Raw genomic sequence first — 20,537 nt, forward strand, 5'->3', positions numbered from 1 at the left:
TTTTATATATTTTTTATATTTAGCAATAAATATTTGAAAAATAAATTATTTAGAGAACACCTAAGAAGAAATATTTTTCTTAAAAAAACATATCCTTTCAAAAACAAATAGACTCAAAACATTATACTTATATTTTAAACATCAAAACATTAGATGAAATGAAATCAATTTAAATGTAATTTACATATTTTGTTATATTAACTCAATAACTCTAATTCAGCAAAAAGTATAAAAAAGTATGTATGCATGAAGTCAACCCATTCTCCCATACAAAGTGTAAATTAACTGTCAAAACACTAAAAATTACTTAAAAAATTATTGTCGAACACAGCTAGAATGTAAATTAGCTATCAAAACATTAAAAACTACTTAAAAAATTATTACCGAACATATCTAGAATGTAACTTGATAACGTCTCCTTGATCTTGTAGAAATTTTACATGGCAAAGCTACAAAAGTTTATTCTGTTTGATTATTTTGAAATTTTAAAAGATAACAAAAAAAAAAAAGGAAGATAATTTTCATAATTTTTTTACCACATATTGGACTTGTTATTCTCTAACTCCTCTAGGTTTACAAAGTCCAATTGGTTGGGAAGCGTATCTAAGCAGAATCCAGAAACTGCCTGCCTGTTTCACCATTCATACCATATCATTACATTACCAGTGCTTCTTTAGATATGGTCCTTACAATATGTATTCAGTACAGGTCAAGCATTTCTTGTAATTTTCCACAGCAAGAGACAGACATGTTACCATCATTTTCAGAAAGCAACACTGATATTTTAGTCTACTAATAAAAATATCAATGTCAAAATCACCAAACCACTGTTACCCCAAATCCATACTGATTAGCTTGTAGGAAGACATCACACAGACAGGATGAACTTAAAATATGAATTAAAATTGCATCTTGCAAAGGGGAAAAATGGCGTAATGCATAAATTTGACCTTTAACTTTGGCTGATTATCCTTGTGACCCCTTGAAGTTTACGACAATTATGACCCTATACTTTCACATTTTAATAATAACTATGTCCTTTGTCAAAATGAAAATATCTTTCGAGGGAGTTCACATTAGCGAGCGGCATAGTTATTATTGAAATGTGAAAATACAGGATCGGGACGGTTTCTTCACAAAGTTCAGGGGGCTACAAGATAATCGCTGAAAATACATGGTCAAATTTATGCATTAGGTCAGGGAAAAATTATAATCAGCAATAGACATACATGTATAGGCATTATGTTACCCAGTCCTAAAGCAAGAACACATAGAAACCAACCTCGTTGGAATCTCAGGGCAAGACTGCAAAGACAATCAAGCACTGACTATCAGTTCAATGATTCCCATCTGCGCATAAATGACGATTGTACACCACTCCAACAATTTGATCCAAGAATCTAAAGCATGTAGATAGATGTACAATGTAATATTCCTGTGACAATATGCACAATGTTTGTTTGCACAACACCTTTTGGAAACCAATATTATCTAAAATACTATATATTTCACTTAAATAATCATGTATACAGCTGAATAAACAGTTACAAATGCCAACAATGGAAAACTGTACCGACTCTATCGCCAATATAGAACAACTTCACAGACCAACCTGTAGGAATCAAAGGTAATGTTGAGATGGCAACAGACCTGATAAGGCTTTGGAAGAAGTAAAATCATCAGCTCTTTCCCCCTGACTTTTTGTAGTTTTAGGCTGTTAATATCAAAATGAGCAAAAATTTACCTCAGTGAAATTTACAATTTTATAAGGTGAGGCTACGCCAACCACAACGTTGTGTGGGCATGAAGAGCTACAGGCTAATTCCGCATTTTGCTCAACATCGGCACACTGAATGTGCAAACATTGCTATCAAAAGCCAGCCTGCATTGGGAGAAGGGACTCTTGCTTGCCTTTAACAAAGATTGAAAGCTCTTTTGGAGCAACCACCAATTTTAACCACTCCTGCAATTCCTCACCTTCTACTTTCTCATTCTCTGAACCAATAAATAAATAGTGTTAAAGCAGGGCACAAATTGACAAGGACAATAAAACTTAAATCAATTCAATATAAGAACTTAATATGGGGATATATTTTCATCAACCTCTTCGAGCTCATTTGCTTATGGAGCAGAGATAAGGACACATGAATAGCAAAGACCTAGCATCTAACTCTAATAATCACAACCATTCTATCTTATATGACACAAGAAGCAAAAGCAATACACCATACAAGTCAAGCAGTGAGCAAATTTTAAAATATCTCCTTTTAATGGCATTGGCACAACTAACTTCTTGAAAGAAATCATCGATTAATGAATAAGTTGGAGTTTATTGATACAATACTGTAAAAAAATCAACACCAATACCTAAAAGCAATATATTACCTTCCAGATGGGCACCAAGCCCTTCCAAGACAGTAGGATTAGCACGAATAACTGAAAGTGCTACCTCCAGGGAAGATTGCAACAATGCTTTCACCTCTCTTTGAACAAGATCAACAAGATGGCCCTGTTATATCAGCTGTGTCAGTCTTTGAGTAGACCATTGTAGGAAGAACTAAATGAACTTTCGAAAAAACAAAGAACCTGATCCCTTCCCCATGGAGCAGCTCCATAGTCATCCATCCCACCTCCAGAAAGTGTTGCTAGAGATATGGGTCCTATTGTCTGATTAAGACCATATTCTGCTACTGCCTTGTATGCCATGTCAGTAGCTCGTCTTATATCATCCAGTGCACCTGTTGATACACGACCAGAATATGCAACTTCTTCTGCTGCACGTCCTCCAAGAAGAGTAACCAAGCGACCACGTAATTCATCAATGAAGAGCAAATATCTGTCCTCATTTGTTGGAGGTGTATAAGTAAAGCCCAATGCTCCTCCTGATCTTGGTAATATGCTCAACTTCTGATGACATAAATATGGGTTATTATTATTGTATATCCATGCTATGCAACTATATAAATGGCAAAGTTTATATGTCACAAATTCTAAGGCCACACAAAATTCCGTACAGCATGTCTAAAACATCATTTTATCATTCTCATTATTCATAATATCAAACCAGTTTTAAACATCCTTGTTTTTTTCTTTGTGAAAAAAGGCAGTTAATCAGATTGTTGAAATTCGATATGTTCGCATATGCCAGACATACTGTGCAATTGCAACTTAATGCATTTGCATCCCTCAAGCTTCTGCATATATGCATCTCACTATGTGGCCATACATGCTACACTTATTAAATTTACTATAATTTTATTTGGGCCTCAACTCATTCCCCCTTGAGCACAAATGATATAAATGCAGACTTCATTTGGCATATTATACCTTGAATGGAAATAACTTCACCATTTCCTGAATTTAATTGAAGGCACTAACAGAAATAGGAACTAAGAAAAATAAAATAAAATTGCTCCCATGATTTTATTTTTACCTCAACTCGTGGTTGTCCAGGAAGGAGATTAGCAACAGCAGTGCCTACAACTGCATGACCAGCCTCATGACGTGCAACCACAGCTTTCTCACTTCCTTGTAACTTGGCAGTCTTTTTCTCTATGCCCTACGATATGATAAACAATAATTTGGTTAAGTTCAACATTTAACTGAAATCTCACTAAGGAGGAAGGTGGGGATTTTTTTTTTTTTAATTTCTAAATAGGAAGAATAACTATGTCTCCCATATACAAGACAATCTAGCCTGCATATCCATGCTGCATATCAAAATTGGTAGAAAGAAGCCAACAATCTTTGAATGTGAAGTGAGGCAATTTCCTACCTCCCTCAAACTCTCCCACTCCCTAGAAGAGAAGGAAATGTAGTAGACATCTTATGCCTAATTTCATTGAGGTTGGGACAAAAAGAGCAATCAATTAAAAGCCCATTAATAGAAAGAGATATGCATTAAAATGAGAGTGTGTCATATTCAACAAACATAAGGAAGGTCAGTGGCAAACAACGTAATTGCTTAGAATAAATTTTATATTCAAGACAAACAAGCAACAAGGAACCAACAACATGGATTGAATGGATCATCACATCAAGAGCTAACATCCATATTGATGAAGATAATGCACATGCTTAAAAACAAGCCTAAATAACATATCATTCCAGAATCAAGCCTTAAATTAAATATGTAAGTTTGAGGGCCATTTGTGAGAATTAATAGTCCTGGTTGATAAGTATCAGCCAATGCTTCAAAAAAAAAAAAAAAGTACAGATAAAAAAGAAGGAACAAAATCGTATGAAAAAGAAAAATCAATGGATACATTAAAGCAGGATAAAGCCAATTCTCATCTCCATGCCATACAGAGAAAATGAGAGAGGGAGAGATAAAGAGAGAGAGTTACAGCTATTGATCGCTCGACTGCATGAATGAAATCGACTTTCTCCACTACTATTTTGTTTTTCCTCCCTGCCAATAAAGCAGCTTCATTTACCAGATTTGCAAGATCAGCGCTGCAAAATAAAACAAATGGAAAAAGTCATATCAGAAATGTCAGCAGGAAACAGAGATAGAAAATCAATTAATCAGGGGGAAAATTACCCAGTAAAACCAGTGGTCATAGATGCAATGTCACTAAGGTCAACATTGTCTGCAAGAGGAAGTTCTTTCTTGGAAACATGCACTTTTAAAATGGCTTCTCTCCCACTCCTATCAGGCGTTTCCACCTAAAGACCATGTGAAACAAGCTTCTGAGACATTATTAAGTGAAACTTGCTTATATAGCCAATCTTGAACTTTCTAAAATGTGAATAAGCCATGTACTGACCATAACAACACGATCAAATCTTCCTGGTCGGCGAAGTGCAGGATCTAAGACATCTGATCTATTTGTTGCACCAAGAACAATCACAGCAGAATTGCTATCAAACCCATCCATTTCCTGCAATACATTTAATAACAGCTTAACTTCATATTGACAGAGCTATTGTAAATCAAAATGAAAAGGCAAAAGAACAAGGGAGTTTACAGTGAGCAATTGATTCAAAGTTTGCTCCCGTTCATCATTGCTAACAATGCGAAATTTTCCATCACGGCTCTTGGCCACAGCATCTATCTGCACGAACAAAATATGGCTGATATTGAGAATGCCTAGCTCTGGACATTGCAACCGAACTTAGGAACCATTCCTGTAATCTTACCATCTTACCTCATCAATAAATATTATTGATGGTGCCTCCTTCTTTGCCCGGGCAAATAGATCTCTTACACGGGAGGCACCCATGCCAACATACAACTCTACAAATTCACTTGCAGAACAACTAATAAATGGCACTTCAGCTTCTCCAGCAACAGCCTTTGCAAGAAGAGTCTTACCAGTCCCAGGAAGACCCACCTGTATGATAGACAAAAATGTTATATCCAACATTTCTCCATATCTATCCTCCAGAATCTAGTAAACAATTATATAATCTAACAGAATCAACACTCATCAGAAAACAAGCAGTTAAATTGGAACCGAGTAACAAGAACATGAAGTATGCAGGTCAACATCCTGTGGCACAGTACATACACTGTAATTATATATGAATCTAGCATAAAGAAAATATAAATGTATTTAGCACAAAAAAGATGGAGATTGCCGGCTACGAACATGGATATGGCAGTTGTGGAACTGTTGACAGCAGAAATTAATGAATTTCAGAAAAAAAAGGCTCTCGACAATACAATTGTAGCTAAGTTTTGAATGCTTACCAAGAGAACACCTCGAGGAGGCCGAGCACCAAGCCTTATATACCTGTCTGGATTCCTAAGAAATTCCTGGGCAGAGAAAGATAATTTCCTAATTAGTAAACAAAGACCATTTCTTAATTAGTGGAAAGAGGTTGAGAGATCCCATGAGAAACCATGATTCAGTAGGAGCAACACAAATGGCTAAGACTACCATACCACAATCTCTTCCAGCTCTTCTTTAGCCTCATCTACTCCAGCAACATCAGCAAAAGTAATTGTTTCTCCTTGCTCAGACACTTTTGCACCTCTAGAGCCCCCAGACTTGCGGTTCCTAATTTGACCAGCCGTATGCTGCACAACAGACATGTATCAAGTCAGTACATTACTTAATAGCATAAGCTTCAAGGTGAAGCAAAAAGTAGAATAGTTTGCACCTGAGAAAAGCTAACAGGGAAACGGTGAAGAAGCCCTGCAAGCACAGCCACATAGAACAAAGCTATCTGCACATAAAATGAAATCATAAATCCATAACATCATAAAACTCTGGATTACACAACTTATAACTTCAAAAAAGTAACCTATTTAATCCTTCCAACTGATTATCAACTGAGACATAAACATGTACATTCAGTTTATTACGCCATTTAGAATGTGTGTATCGAACCCCAAACCAAGAGTTAAGATAATAAATGAGCATACATGTTTAGCATACACATGAGAGAGACTTCAGTAGGAGATAAAGTCAAAGCCCTGAAACTACACATTGGCAGATCATGCCAACAGCACGCGAGTAGAACACTCCAGTTAAGATATGATTTGAAACTATAGGATCATTCAAACGATAGACTAGTACCTCCTAGGCAATCAAAGTAGCCAAAGCTGAGATTCAGTATGCACTAAATCATTGTTCTTTATCACCTTGGTAGTCTATCTAATAATGTAACTGAACATTCAATTACTATATGAAACCCATGCTTGATTAAACAATGCAAACTACCAGCTTCCCATAATATTAAAGAAGCACAAAAGTAAATAAAGATAATGAATTTACACTAATTACTGCCACTTCAGCTTCTTGAAATCATAAAACCGAACAAAACTCACCAAAGCGGAGTTGAAGAATCCACCAGACCTCTTATCAGGCGATCCAAACTCAACCTGATTATCAAGCATTTTCTCATAAGGAGTCTTAATATCAGTAGGCCTAGTAGTTGTATAAACAATCCTCTTAGTAGTAGGCGCAACACTCCTCAACAAGGACTCCGAATCCTGAAACTTACTATTAACTACTTCACTGTTACTACTCTCCTGATAACTGTTAACCACTTCATTTTTCAATTTGAACATAATATGTACACCATCAACCTCCACTTTCTGCACTTGATTACTATTAATCTTGCTCAAAAACTCACTATACGGCACACTAATAAAAGTCGTCGGTTGTCTTGGCTCCGACCCGGGTAAAGGTATACCAGGCCGGAGCAACCGCATAACAAACATAACAATCCCTAATTGCAAAAGCAAAACACCAATCTCTTGCGCTTGAATCAACGGTTGCCATTTCCAGCTTTGTTTCTTTGACCACCACCATTGACTTTTCCCTTTCCTCTGTTTAGGCCCTGAATTTGGCGGATTGTTACTCACTTTTTGCCCTTCGCTTTCGCTTCTGTTCTCGCTTGGACTGGCCGTTGAATCACTATCTTGACAATTAGCTAAAATTCTATACTCTCTTATCTTCTGGTTCCAAAGACTCGATCCTTTATTATTGCCTAGGGTTTTGGGGAGAACTACTGGAGAAAACGACGCCGGATTCGGAACAAAACGATGAGAATTGTGGTGGAGAAAAACCCTAGACTTGCAGCGCAAGAAGGAGAAACCATTAGAACAGTGAAATTTTGTATGCGTTATCGGCCTTAGAGTTTCAATCATCGATGACATGATTTTCTCGTCGTTACATAACCAGAATAGAAAAAGAAAATGAAAAACTGTTTTTATTTATAGGTTATTCTTTGTATTAAGTGATTTTTAGAGTTCAGACAATGGAGGAGAAGAAGATGATTACCAGTCAACGTGAGCCGTTGGATTTGAAAGAAAACCGGGATGGTATGATTAACCATCGGTTTTCCATTTTGGGATTTGTATTGGATAATTTCTCTCTCTTGTCATCGTTATCAGATGTCGCTTGGTTAGTGAATGAGGGATCATTGTGTGCGTTAAGGTGCATCTTGGAATATGTGTTCTGAGGTTTTAAAGGTGACACGTGTCATAAGATTGTCAGGTTCAGGGGTGATTTCAATCGGTGGCTTGGCGCGACAATCGCCACACATACGCTTGGATTTTATTGGGCTCAGTTTGTGGTTTGAAGCGATTAAAAAATAAGCCCATTTTTGTCCATATTCGGGTTGTAGCTGCTGGGCTGTAATTATCTAGTTTTGTAATTTTGTCCAAATCTATGCTCTCTCTTTTTACCTTCTAAATTTACATTGACTTTTACTTTGAAGTCCCAAAAAATAACCGAAGGAGCATAGAGTCTAACGATTAATTTAAAAACGTTATCTGTTTAACAATTTAACAATTTTATTTTTATTTTTTTATTACTTACGCGAAGTGTTCAGACTTATATCCGTTTTAACGATCCACAATGAATCTGATTAACTCTGCTTGCTCTCGAAAAGAGAAAGGCCGGCCAAGAACTTGATTTTTACTTTCAAAACTTGCTACTTGGCAAGACTAATTTAATAATTCTTCTGAGTTACTTCACATATATTCTAAAAGATTTTCACTTGCTTCAGTCACTTGGATTTCTGTAAAGCAAGAGATGGTAATATGCAAGAATGGAATGACATAAGAACATGGATAGGATAGAGACAACTGCAATATGCAGGCCTCGCTATGCAAAATTCCTCTTCAGATGCTATAAATTTTCCCCAAGTAATGCATAAAACATCATTTAACCAGTTAAATTTGAATTTAATAAATAGAAATTAAATTAGAGACACAAAATTTCAGTCACCGTATTGTGTCTTTAAAGTCTACTATATATATCCAATCAACTTAAAAATAAATAATAAAAAATTAAAAACTCTCATTCATTCTTCCGATATATTACAATATCAAAAATCTTTATCATTCTCATATTTTGATTCCTTAAAGATTTACTAAATACATAAATCTAATACCTCAAATAATAAAATATATATTACACATCCACGTGCATCGCGGGAGTCTGCTTATTAAATTTTAAGAATTAATTATAATTGTTAACCTTAACTTAATTTCATTAATTATTTGGAATATATTACAAGGTTTTGGGGCGTTGCATAATATATACAAGAGGGAAAAAAATATTATTAACCTCTTGTCTTAGTTCTTGGCTTCGCCCCCTCTTTCTATATATATATATATTTTTTTTTTCTAATACTAATAAATAGTATAAGATATTAGTCCATATAAAAAAATAATAATATAACTTAAAAAATTCATTATTTTTCTAATAATTGAATGATTAAATAAATTGAAATTAAATACTTAACAACATTTCAATTAAGAAGCAAAAGGATCATCTTTGCTAATTAAATGCTATGGTTTTCATGCATAACTTTATAATTTAAAAATGTAAGTTATGAAAGCCGGCGGTCGCCAGTGGTGATAGCCGATGGTGGTAGCCGTTGGTGACGATGGTAAATGGTAACTGGTGGTAATGACTATGATAATTAATAAATTAAAAAAAATATTATTTATAAGATTTATCAATGTCCGAAAAACGAAAAGTTATTTTCCTTAAAAAAATAACTTAAATTTTCCTTTCACCAGGAATATATTTTTCATTGGCTTATTTTTTTGAACGCCCCAACCAACGGAAAATTGTGAAAAATATTTTCCTGCAAGTTATTTTATAGAAACAAACAGAGCCTAAATCATCATTAAATTAACATTATTCAAATAAACTTCTAAATTTTAAATTTTAATAAAAATCTCTTATCATAAAATAATTTACTTTAAACCTTCGAGTGGTGAGATAGAATAGTAGATATCCTTTCTTTCTTAACTAGAGATCTCGAGTTCGAGTCCTGGTATGGAGTCCCTTTGTGCGCCTATGCGACGCAAATTCGGATTAGTCGGACCCGAATCCGGTTATTTAAATTAATTTTTGAAACTTTAGGTCTTAATAAAAATCTCTTATTACTAAAAAAAATTTCACAAATCAAATACTCTGCAGCAATAACAACTGCCAAGAAGATATATACCTGTTTTCTATTTTATCCGATATCTATAAAAATAGCAAGTGCAATTCCTAAATAGAAGGATCTCACATAGCTCCCAACCAAACAAAAAAATTTTCTAAAAATGAAACTCCATTTCCAATTCTATTGACAACAAATCACAGATTTTTGCTGGACTTCTTTTCTGGGTAAAACTGCCCTCTCTTGTCATCTTCTTCTGTGCACATTTCAGTTGCTGTCTCAAAATCATGTTATAACCCACAATTTTTTTTTTCCCCTCTTGTTCTGGCCATTTTTAAAATTTGATTCTCAGCCACTTTTTAACAAGAATGCTTGAAAAATTAAATGCCAATATGTGAAGAAATTTAAATATTTTCTTGTTCTTTATAGATTGTTGCAGACAAATTTAAAATTAAAAATGGGTGTTGAGGTAAAGAACATTCAAGCTTTTATATGGAGAGTTCTTAAACTTTCTATAAACATTTGCATTATATTTGTACAAAAGCATCCATTTGTTTCAAGTTTATTTCTGTTCTTGTTTTCTCTGTATTTTTTTCTTCCTAAAATTTTCATTTTCTTTATTTACTCTTCTCCATTGATTGCCTGCACTGCTCTTTTTATCCGATTTCAACGTTCAAAAATCCAAAATGATCTCAAGAAGGATCGTGCAATGTCATCTGTTATATCTGAACCTAAAGCTTCTGATCTTATAGTCAATAAAGATGATAAATCTTGTATGCGTAGAAATGTTAAGGAACAGAAGAAAGAATTGGAAGCAACAGAAACAATTATGCAAGAAAAGAAAATTGTTTCTTCAACAACAAATCCTAATGAAGGAATCAAAGAGGAGAAAAAGGCTTCTTCTTCCTGTAGTGTTTCGCGAAATGTGTCAATTGGTGAAAATATTGCAGAATTTAATAAAGGGTCAAATTCTGATTTTATTTCCTTAAATGGGTTAGAAGAGCAAGCAGCAAAATTTGATGGTGGTGTTGGTGGTGAGACGGAGTTGGAAAACTCAGTAAGTTCCGACGATGAAGAAGGAGAGACAAAAGAAGCTGGAAATAAAGCTGTGGAATGGAATGAAGATGATCAAAAGAATTTAATGGATCTGGGAATTTCTGAATTAGAAAGAAACAAAAGATTGGAAAGTTTAATTGCAAGAAGAAAAGTAAGAAAGTTATTCAAAATGCAAACTGAAAAGATACTAATTAGTTCAGATTTTTATGCTTCAATTCCAGTTGCTCCTGTTTTTGTCTCAAGAGGAAACCCTTTTGATGTTCCTGATAATCCTGATGAGCAAGGTCCTGGTTCAGCACCTTCTGTTTTGTTACCCACTCGAAACCCATTTGACCTTCCATATGATCAATTTGAAGAAAAGCCCGATCTCTCAGCAGATAGTTTCCAACAAGAATTCATGGCACCTCTTCAAAAGGATTTGATCTTCTGCAGGCATGAGAGCTTTAGTTTAGGACCTTCTTTTCCGCTGGATCCCACTAATTTTACAGCAAACAACAGATTTAGAAGGCAGCAGCAGCCAGGTGAAGACGATATATTTTCCTTTTCTTTTTGTTCCCATCACAAATTAATGAACATTTTGCAGGTAAAGGAGGAAAGGACTTGCTAGTGGATAATTTACTCTCTGAAAAAGGCTCTCAAGGCGGAGAAGAAGGTACTTTGCAACGTAATTTAAGTGTCACTGATCTTGTGGCAGAAGGTGAATCTTCAAGCAAAGGTACAACTACAAACCAACCTGAAGAGAAAGATGGAGAAGCTGAAACTAGTAGAATAGAAATGAAAGATGAAAATATAGATAATGCTAAAGAAGTGACTGTAAGTTTAGGGATAGAAAGCAATACTGAACTGGGTACAAATGAAAAAAATGAATCAGGCTCATCTTCTGATAGCGATCAGGTCATAAGACCAAGAAAACCTGAATCTTTAACAATCCCACCTCCTGTATTATTTAGATTTCCTGAAGTGTTGATCCACACTCCTTCACCCAATTCGACTCCTTGTCCGATTCCTAAAGCAAGAAGTACACATGAACAAAACTCTTATGCTGCTAGCCCTGCTACAATTGACAGGTCACGAATAGAGAATCATTTACTTTACACTAACAATGGACCTTGGCATACTCCTACTAATTCCATAGCTTCCGATATGCAAGTTGAGGTATCAGAAATTGGTTCACCTCCAGTTACAGGAGATGGATCAGCTTCATCTAATGATGGAGGGTCTTTGACTTACGACGGGGATGTAGAGAAGGAAATTACTTCTGGAAGTGATGAAATGTGGGGTAACTCACCTTATGCACCAAAAGTAAATGAGGATATTAAAATTGCATCAACTTCAAGAACTGCATTAGCTCAGGAGGGTCAAAATCATACAATTGTTTCTGATAATAAGATCTCCAATCCTGTAGAAAATGAAGGTCAAGAAACTCTACCAGAAAATTTGATGGAAAGAACTAACAAACCTCATGAAGGAGATTTGCAGCAGCCAAAGGTAAATGTGTTATAGCAGCAAATTTATAATTACTTTGTTATGCTTAACTTTTATCTATTTGCAGATATAGTGAATACAAAAATGCCTGGATCCTTCCTGGATAGTGAAAATTAATTCATTCTCTATTGGGTTTAACAATGTTAACTTTCGGATGTCAAGCAGGAACCAAAATCTGAAGAGGAAGTGAGCATGAGTTATAATGGGGATGTTGCTGTAAATGAAATTGATGAACTGGGAAGCGCGAAATCAGTCGAAGAAAAATCAGAATCTAGCCAGAATACTGAAAGGAAGTCATTGAATATTCTTGATCAGTCAGTAGAGGAAGCTAACATTCATGATGACCCAGTAGTTAAGCTAGATGAAAACAGGAAAGCAATTGAAGACATAGATGCTAGAATTGAAAAATATATTGAACAAGAAGTCTTAGTAGACCTGTCGAAACGAGCTGAGGAAAGTACTTCAGAATATAAGAACAGTGAAGAAGGGAAAGAAAACTCAAGAGAAGTTGAAGTTTCTACATCAGGAACACAACTGGAATTGACAGTTGAAGAACAAGTTTTTACTAATTCAAGTTCTCCTTCATCTCCTACGTCTATTTTACCAGCCAGGAATCCTTTAGAAAAAACATTTTCAGATCTCAGTGGAATATTAGAAGCAACAGAATTTGATATGGAGGAGACAATAGTGAGAAATAAATTGTTGGATGGAGTGAGAAATAAGTTGTTGGATGAACAAGAACTAGAAAATCTACCTCCACTCCCACCTCGTCAAAATGCACAGCACTTAACAGATCAACCATCTATTAGTAGCAAGTCTGAAAAATCTGAGGTCAGTAGAGTTCACACGTGTAAGAGATTAGAAATTCTCATTCAGATAAGATAACCGAACTTGTTTTTTTCTCATTCTATTAACAGGAAACTTCAAATAAAACAGAAGAAATATTCATTAGAAATGAACCCATGCAGCTTAATGATGGAGAACCCAAAATGGAGGATCTAAAATCTGCAAAAACCATAAATGGTGAATTGCAGACATCAATCAATAATGAAGAGGTATTACTATATATTTCGGTCTGTTTCCATTAGAAAAAGGAGAGGTAAAAGTTTACTGTTTTACTTTTGCTCTAATATTATATATGCATGCAAAGCAACTGTTTTGTATTGACATTTGACAGGAAAACGAACTCTTTTGCAGAAATCTACATCCATTAACAATGCAGTAGCCGATGAAATGACCATTAAAGAGAACTTTGAGCTTGTTATAGATGGTGAAAGTGAGTCTCAAAGATTAGACAAAAATACAGATACTAATGAACAAACTTCAAGATCCATCGAAGATACTGAGGCAGAATCAAGAAACTTGCAGGTAGAAGAAGAAAGTAAAAGTTCAAATAACATAGCAGATCACACAATCATTGATGATGAGATTAAGGCTCCCATATCAGAAGCAAGTGACGGAAAAACTGAGGCGCAATGAGAAGCAATGGAAAGCATTTTTGGATTTTCATTTTTTTTAAGAACAAAAAGAAAAGGCAGATGCGTCAAGCTGACTGAAGAGAAAGTTAAAAATCAAATTTTTTCTTAACATGCCAAATTAATAGAGCTTTGTATATTTACTTAGAAATAAAAAGTTCTTATAGGTTTTAGTGAGTTTTACCATCACTAAAATTGAAACTTTGATAAACTATTTGTCTCATTGTTTCTATATATGGGTTATCATATCAAAATTTTGACATAGTACTGATCTTTTCTTTTTTTTTCCTGGCCCTCTAATCTTTCCATGACAAAATGTTATCTTCCCTATGATCCATGGAAATGACTTCACCTGAACCTACAAGTCCAATGTTAATCTTCTTTTGGTTGTAGTACGTAAATGTTTTTGAAACTCGCAGTAAGCTTTCAGACAATCAGAGTTTGTGTTTTTACCCTTATAGAAATTATAAACATCGAGGTTGTTTATCAACCCACTAATACTTTATTAGTCTATATACTTCATTACCCTTATTATTATTATTATTATTATTATTTTGCTTTGTCGTGATTCCATTTGACGAGGCAAATTATCCGACCTAATCATTGACCCAGTAGTAATAATATGCCACGTCAGCTAGATAACTAATGAATTGTGATAAGGTTAACTGAGTTTTACTGTTAGATTTGCTAAGGATTAAGATTTTATCATTATCATTTTGAGGATAAAATTTTTTATCTAATTAGTAATTACTCCTGGAGTAATAATATCGTTAAATTAAATTTTATTTAGTTTTTTAATATATTCTTAAATTAATTTTTAAATGATCTATATAATTTTTTAATTTAATTAAATGGTTCATACTAGATTATTTTTAAAACTAAATAAAATTTAATTTTTTAATGTAAAAATCAAGCCAATTAAAATTATGGAATTGACTAATATTGATGTTATTATTTATTAATATTAAGTGCACATTAAATAAGGATAGAATAAAAAAATAAAAAAATTTATCTTATAATAATGAATTTTATCAATAATCATTATTATTATGAGAGATTAGTTCCATCCGTATAAATGAGTGGATGAATAATAATAATAATAATAATAATAATAAGATAGTTTCTGGCTGGATATATTATAACGTGTTTAGCTCAAAAAAAAAAAAAAATTAACCCTTCGTTTTTGTAGAAAAAGGTTCTTTATTGTATATATTTATTTAAATTAATTTTTTTTTTAATATTAAACAATGGACTACTAGATACGTTAATCATTGTTTCTATTAGTTCAGACCACCAATTAAGTGCTGACCTCCCGATTTAAAACACCATATAGAATGCATCGAACTCGAGTAGTGGTGAGAGAAATGGATATAAAGTAATATTTTACTAATATATATCCATTTTTCTTAAAAAAAATTATACATAATTTGAGATATTTTAGGGATCATTAGGATTTTGAATATCAAGAAGATATACTATTTAGATAATGTAAATTGTTCAAAAAGAAAAAAGACAAAAGATAAATATTCAATTAAATTCCCATTAGTTGCCACATGATTCTTTGACTATATGTATCTCTTCTAATTTAAGCAAGTGTTGTTGGACTTGCAGAAAAAAGAGAAGCCAGAGACAGCAGCTAAAAGTCACTAAACCAAACAAAAGATGCAAGAAATGAACTGAGGTGTGACAGAATTTATTTGATCCGAAGTCTTTCTTTATAAAAAAACCAAGAATTCCACCATGGGCGGCAGCGTAATCACGGCAGAAGCCGGTGGTGGTCCTCAGGGCTTCCCCGGCAAGCTCACCAGGCACGTCTTTGTTTGTACAATAATTGCAGCTTGTGGCGGTCTCATGTTTGGATATGATATTGGCATTTCTGGTAATATTGTCGTGTATATAAACTCTGTAACGATCTTTCTTTAATTTTGTTTTCTTTTAATGTTATATCTTTGAATCTTGAGACACAAAAGATACAATCTTTTTTTTATATATATGGGTATTATTGTTACTAGGAGGAGTAACATCAATGGATGATTTCTTGAAGAAATTCTTCCCTACTGTTTATATCAAGAAACATCAAGCAAAGGCAGATAATTACTGCAAATACAGTAATCAATATCTTCAACTTTTCAATTCTTCTATATATATTTCAGCTATTGTGTCTAGTTTTTTTGCTTCAATTGTTAACAAGAAATGTGGTAGAAAACCCACTATCCAAATTGCCTCTGTTTTATATCTTATTGGTGCTGTACTGAATGCTTTTGCTCAAAATCTTGCAATGTTGATTGCTGGAAGGATGTTTATTGGTGCTGGAGTTGGATTTGGGAACCAGGTGAATAAAATAAACAACGTTTCTTTATGTAATTGATGTTATGTTAGAAAATGTTTTTGTTACCTATTATATTAAGTGTTTGAGAAAATGGCAATGCAGGCAGTTCCATTGTTTATATCAGAAATAGCTCCTACAAGATATAGGGGTGGTCTTAACATCTGTTTTCAGTTGTTCGTCACATTTGGAATTTTGATTGCAAATATTATCAATTATGGTACTTCAAAGTTGCATCCATATGGTTGGAGGCTATCTTTGGGTGGTGCTGCTGGGCCTAGTTTAATTCTTTTTGTTGGCTCAATGATAATTGTAGAGACTCCAACAAGTCTTATAGAAAGAGGGAAGATGGAAAAAGGGTTGTCTACACTTAAGAAGATTAGAGGTGTTGATGATGTTGAAAAAGAGTTTGCTGAAATTTCAAATGCTGTTGAATTTGCTAAACAAATTAAACACCCTTTTAGGAATCTCATGAGTCGGTATAATAGGCCTCAGCTTATTTGTGGTTCACTTACGCAATTCTTCCAGCAAGTCACAGGCGTCACTGCAGTCATGTTTTATGCGCCTGTGCTCTTTCTGACTATGGGGTTCGGAGATGATGCATCGTTGTTAGCTGCTGTTGTGGCTAATACTGTCAAACCATTAGGTACTGTGGTTGCTATGTTTATTGTGGATAGATTTGGAAGAAGGGTATTGCTTGCACAAGCTGCTATTCAGATGCTCATTTCTCAGGTAAGCTAGCAATGTTGGACGTTCTATAAAATTAACCTGAATAGGTTATGAAGAATGTTTGCCATGACAGTGACACACTGACATGCTGATTCTGTTATTTTTCTATGGCTATTAGACTTTTGTCTCATGTCTTTAAACGAGCTGAGCTTGAATCGAGCTCAAGCTTTTATCAGCATTCACAAACCAAACTGAACAACTGAAAGCTCGAATCGACTTTACTCGTTTATTCGTTTACAGCCCTAGTCTCAACCAACTGACTTGCCTACAATATGGCTGCGAAGCCATTAATTATTAAGAATTTTACTAATGGCCAATTCTGACTATCAAATCAGATTTCTGTCCCTAGTTATTGTTTAGCATTACTAACTCCAATCATGGTTTTTTATCCCTTACAGTGTGCGATCGGGGGAATTCTAGCAGAGCACTTGAAATCTACAAATGTTGTGCCAAGACATTATTGTTTAATAGTGATTGTATTGATTTGTATATTCTTGGCTGGTTTTGCTTGGTCATGGGGTCCCCTTGGCTGGTTAATTCCTAGTGAATCCTTTCCGGTGGAGACTCGAAGTTCTGCTTTGTTCATTACTGTTAGTATGAACATGTTCTGCACATTACTCATAGCACAATCATTCCTAACCATGCTGTGCCATATGCGAGCTGGGATATTCTTCTTCTTCGCCTTCTGGCTCGGTGTGATGGCCCTTTTTACAGTTTTTCTACTGCCTGAGACAAAAGGAGTCCCAATTGATGAAATGATCGATAGGGTATGGAAGAAACATTGGTTTTGGAAGAGATACTACAATGACTATGATGGTGGTGGTAGCAAGGGACAGGAAAAACTCTAAGATAAAAGGGTTAATTGTATGATTAGTGTCCGAACTTTTTGATTTTTGCTATATTGGTGTTTGAACTGAAAAATTTTCTGATCAATTGTCTAATGTTCAAAAAACTTTTCAAACAGATTTTTTTTTTTTTGCATGTGGCAGGCTGAACTTGACATTTGGATCAAAACGGGATCCACCATTTGCCACATCAGTATATGATCTGCCATTTCATAAAATCAACCGGTCACATGTACTCAACGTACCATTTAATCTTAAAAAGACATTATTGCCCTCGTATGATCGACTTAACATATTTACTTCTCTTTCCAAACAAAACATAGCCTAAAATTAATTTTCTTTCCAAACAAATTGCAGAAATTTCCTAAACATTCAGATAATCTTTGACTAATTTTCAAGATTCACTATCCAACCAAAATTCAAATCATCAAGAAATTATGTCAGATTTGAAATTCCCTATATATACAAGATGTTTAAAGCCCAAAAACAAAATAATCGATCCCAATGTTCATCTCTCAATTTTAATATGAACAAAATCCATAAAAGAAAATAGGGCTGTTAAATTGATAATTTCTCATCCCGATCCAAATCCCAAGCAAGATCTGTTGTGTTGTTGGCTTGGCCCTGCTTCCTTTATTTTTGATTTTTTTTCTTTGGAGCCATATTGATCGATAGTTGTGGGAGAAGATGTGACGTGTATACATTTAGTTACTTTTATGATTGGGAATGGTGTTTTATGGAGGTAAATGGCTAAATTGATGAATAAAGCGTGAGGGTTTGGTGATGTGAAAGAGATATGAGGTTCTTATTTTGATCGGAAAGGGCGAGGATAGAGAGAGAGGTTAAATTAATTGTTAATAAGGGCAAAAGAGTATTTTTATTTAGTATTAAACGACATGTGAAATGCACGTGACATGATGATTTGGAAGTCTACATTACACATGATCTATTGATGTGTTAAAAGGTGTGTCTCATATTGCGCCAGCCGTGAAATCTGGCACGTCACGTGTGCCAAAAGACATATGATTGGTAAAATCTTTTACCATTAGACAATTGATTACAAAATTTTTCCATTCAAACACCAAAATAGTAAAAATTGAAAAGTTTAAACACCAATGATGTAATTAGCCCTAAGAGAATACAATTGAATAAAAATTTATTGTTGTCATTCTTTAATTGTGTCTTTTCTCTCTCTCTCTCTTTTTTTTTTTTTTTTCATTTTCTGTCTAATTGTTAGAAAATAATCAAATTGTAAATGGCTTACAGTTTCTGCTTGAAAGGATACGTGCAATTGATTTCCAATTATATTCTTCTTCCTATTTCTCTTTATGTCCTTGTTTGGCATGAGATAACTTGAATTTATATAACTTAATTTAGTTATGTTAAATTTCATAAAATTAAATTCATAAGTGTGAAAAAAATATTTTCGTTTATAAATACCAAACAAGACCTATTAAGTGTGATATTGCAAATTTGCAAATCTTGCTCGTATGGGAATGGGAAGTAATATTGAAACTCTATTAAGTTTGATATTGTAATCTAAAAAGAGTGATTCACAGCGGAAAGAGTGACTCGAATAATAAGACATCCACACACTTGAGTGTTCAAGTCTCATGCTAAGAAATGCAATTTGCAAGGGGTTAGTTCATTATTTTTCATACGAAGATGGAGAGTATACCCTTTATTCTCTCCAACCATTTCTTAAAATGTGCTGACTGATAGAGGGGGCCAAGCTAGGATCTTCACCTTAGTGGAGGCATTGTAAATTGATATTGATATAGATATAGTTATGTCGGACGCTAACAATACATAAATTGTGCTGGCTACATACAGTTAGGCTAAATATATTTTTCAAGTATATATATATATATATATATGTTTGTTTAAAATTATTTAAATTTACTTACGGGTTTTGGTTCAATTGATAATATAGACTGAACATGTGTGTAAAGCTCTCGGGTTCGATCTCTACTAAACACACCTGTAGGAAGGGAAGAAATACCTCAACTATGACTAAATTTTAAGTCGGATTAGGTGATTCTTGCTATCCTTGGTATCAAAGTCTGAACATAGGTGGTTTGTAAAAAACAATTATTTAAATTTTCTTTTCTAACTTTTTGGAGAAAAACAAGTTTTACAAAACTATAAATTTGTTATTTTCGAAATTTAGTTTTCACTTTATATTTCCTTTTTTAGAATATATCTCCTTTATTCTAGAATTTATTTTATTTTTATTATAGAGTTTATCTTATTATCTTCTCTATGTCTATATAAATCTAACATAATTTATTTATTTAAATTACTGGAATATTAATTTCATCGGTATTGAAAATTCTCTACTCTTTTTACATTATTTTCTCTATTATATCAATTTAATATGATTTATTTATTTAAATCACTCATACTATTTATCTAAATTTAATGTAACTTTTTTATTTAAACCATTTACACAGTATTAATGCACTTTGAAATTTAAAATTTGAAGTATAATATTATTATTTTGATATTAAATTAGGAACTTTTTTATTATAATTAATTAAATTATCAATTATCAATAACTAATAAAAATAATAAATTTAATATACATGATATATTTTTTTTTTTTGATCATCAATGTACATGATAAATTTGATATATTGAAAATTGTAAATAGATTATATTTATATATATGTATATGATAAATTAGAGTAATTTTTCATATTATGAATGAAGAGAAAAAGCAAAATAATTGTAGGTAAAAAAATAATTTCAAATAACATAAAA

General features: G+C 33.5%; 3 protein-coding genes across 5 annotated transcripts; 2 read left to right on the forward strand and 1 right to left on the reverse strand.

Moving 5' to 3' along the window:
* Positions 1-1,487: 1,487 nt before the first annotated feature.
* On the reverse strand, positions 1,488-7,763 carry LOC105630695 (ATP-dependent zinc metalloprotease FTSH 9, chloroplastic). Of its 2 annotated transcripts, XR_002284030.2 has the most exons (14): positions 6,779-7,763; positions 6,109-6,174; positions 5,891-6,025; positions 5,696-5,761; positions 5,151-5,336; positions 4,971-5,057; positions 4,770-4,883; positions 4,544-4,668; positions 4,347-4,455; positions 3,434-3,559; positions 2,587-2,907; positions 2,386-2,509; positions 1,745-1,995; positions 1,488-1,612 (listed from the first exon to the last, which is right to left on the reverse strand). XR_002284030.2 is itself a non-coding variant. In XM_012212597.4 (13 exons), the coding sequence occupies exons 1-13, from the start codon at positions 7,610-7,612 to the stop codon at positions 1,871-1,873; spliced, it is 2,418 nt and encodes an 805-aa protein (XP_012067987.1). In that variant the 5' UTR covers positions 7,613-7,763; the 3' UTR covers positions 1,488-1,870. The 2 variants fall into 2 exon arrangements, 1 of the variants encoding a protein (XP_012067987.1); XM_012212597.4 differs by having other exon boundaries at positions 1,488-1,995.
* A 2,226-nt stretch (positions 7,764-9,989) lies between these two features.
* LOC105631251 (uncharacterized) lies at positions 9,990-14,137 on the forward strand. The gene is made up of 5 exons (XM_020677943.3): positions 9,990-11,435; positions 11,498-12,402; positions 12,565-13,230; positions 13,317-13,454; positions 13,597-14,137. Exons 1-5 carry the CDS (start codon positions 10,316-10,318, stop codon positions 13,876-13,878), a joined length of 3,111 nt encoding a protein of 1,036 aa, XP_020533602.1. The 5' UTR covers positions 9,990-10,315; the 3' UTR covers positions 13,879-14,137.
* Positions 14,138-15,434: 1,297 nt separating this feature from the next.
* LOC105630715 (sugar transport protein 8) lies at positions 15,435-17,892 on the forward strand. 2 transcript variants are annotated; one of them, XM_012212637.4, is made up of 4 exons: positions 15,435-15,753; positions 15,887-16,206; positions 16,306-16,932; positions 17,328-17,892. In XM_012212637.4, exons 1-4 carry the CDS (start codon positions 15,615-15,617, stop codon positions 17,775-17,777), a joined length of 1,536 nt encoding a protein of 511 aa, XP_012068027.1. In that variant the 5' UTR covers positions 15,435-15,614; the 3' UTR covers positions 17,778-17,892. The 2 variants fall into 2 exon arrangements, with proteins under 2 accessions (XP_012068027.1, XP_037494447.1); XM_037638519.2 differs by having other exon boundaries at positions 15,436-15,753; positions 15,887-15,982; positions 16,517-16,932.
* The last annotated feature ends 2,645 nt before the right edge of the window (positions 17,893-20,537 follow it).

Source organism: Jatropha curcas, chromosome 5 (assembly GCF_041381405.1).
Source record: "Jatropha curcas cultivar XTBG-Jc1 chromosome 5, XTBG_Jcur_1.0, whole genome shotgun sequence".
Classification (NCBI taxonomy): Eukaryota; Viridiplantae; Streptophyta; class Magnoliopsida; order Malpighiales; family Euphorbiaceae; genus Jatropha; species Jatropha curcas.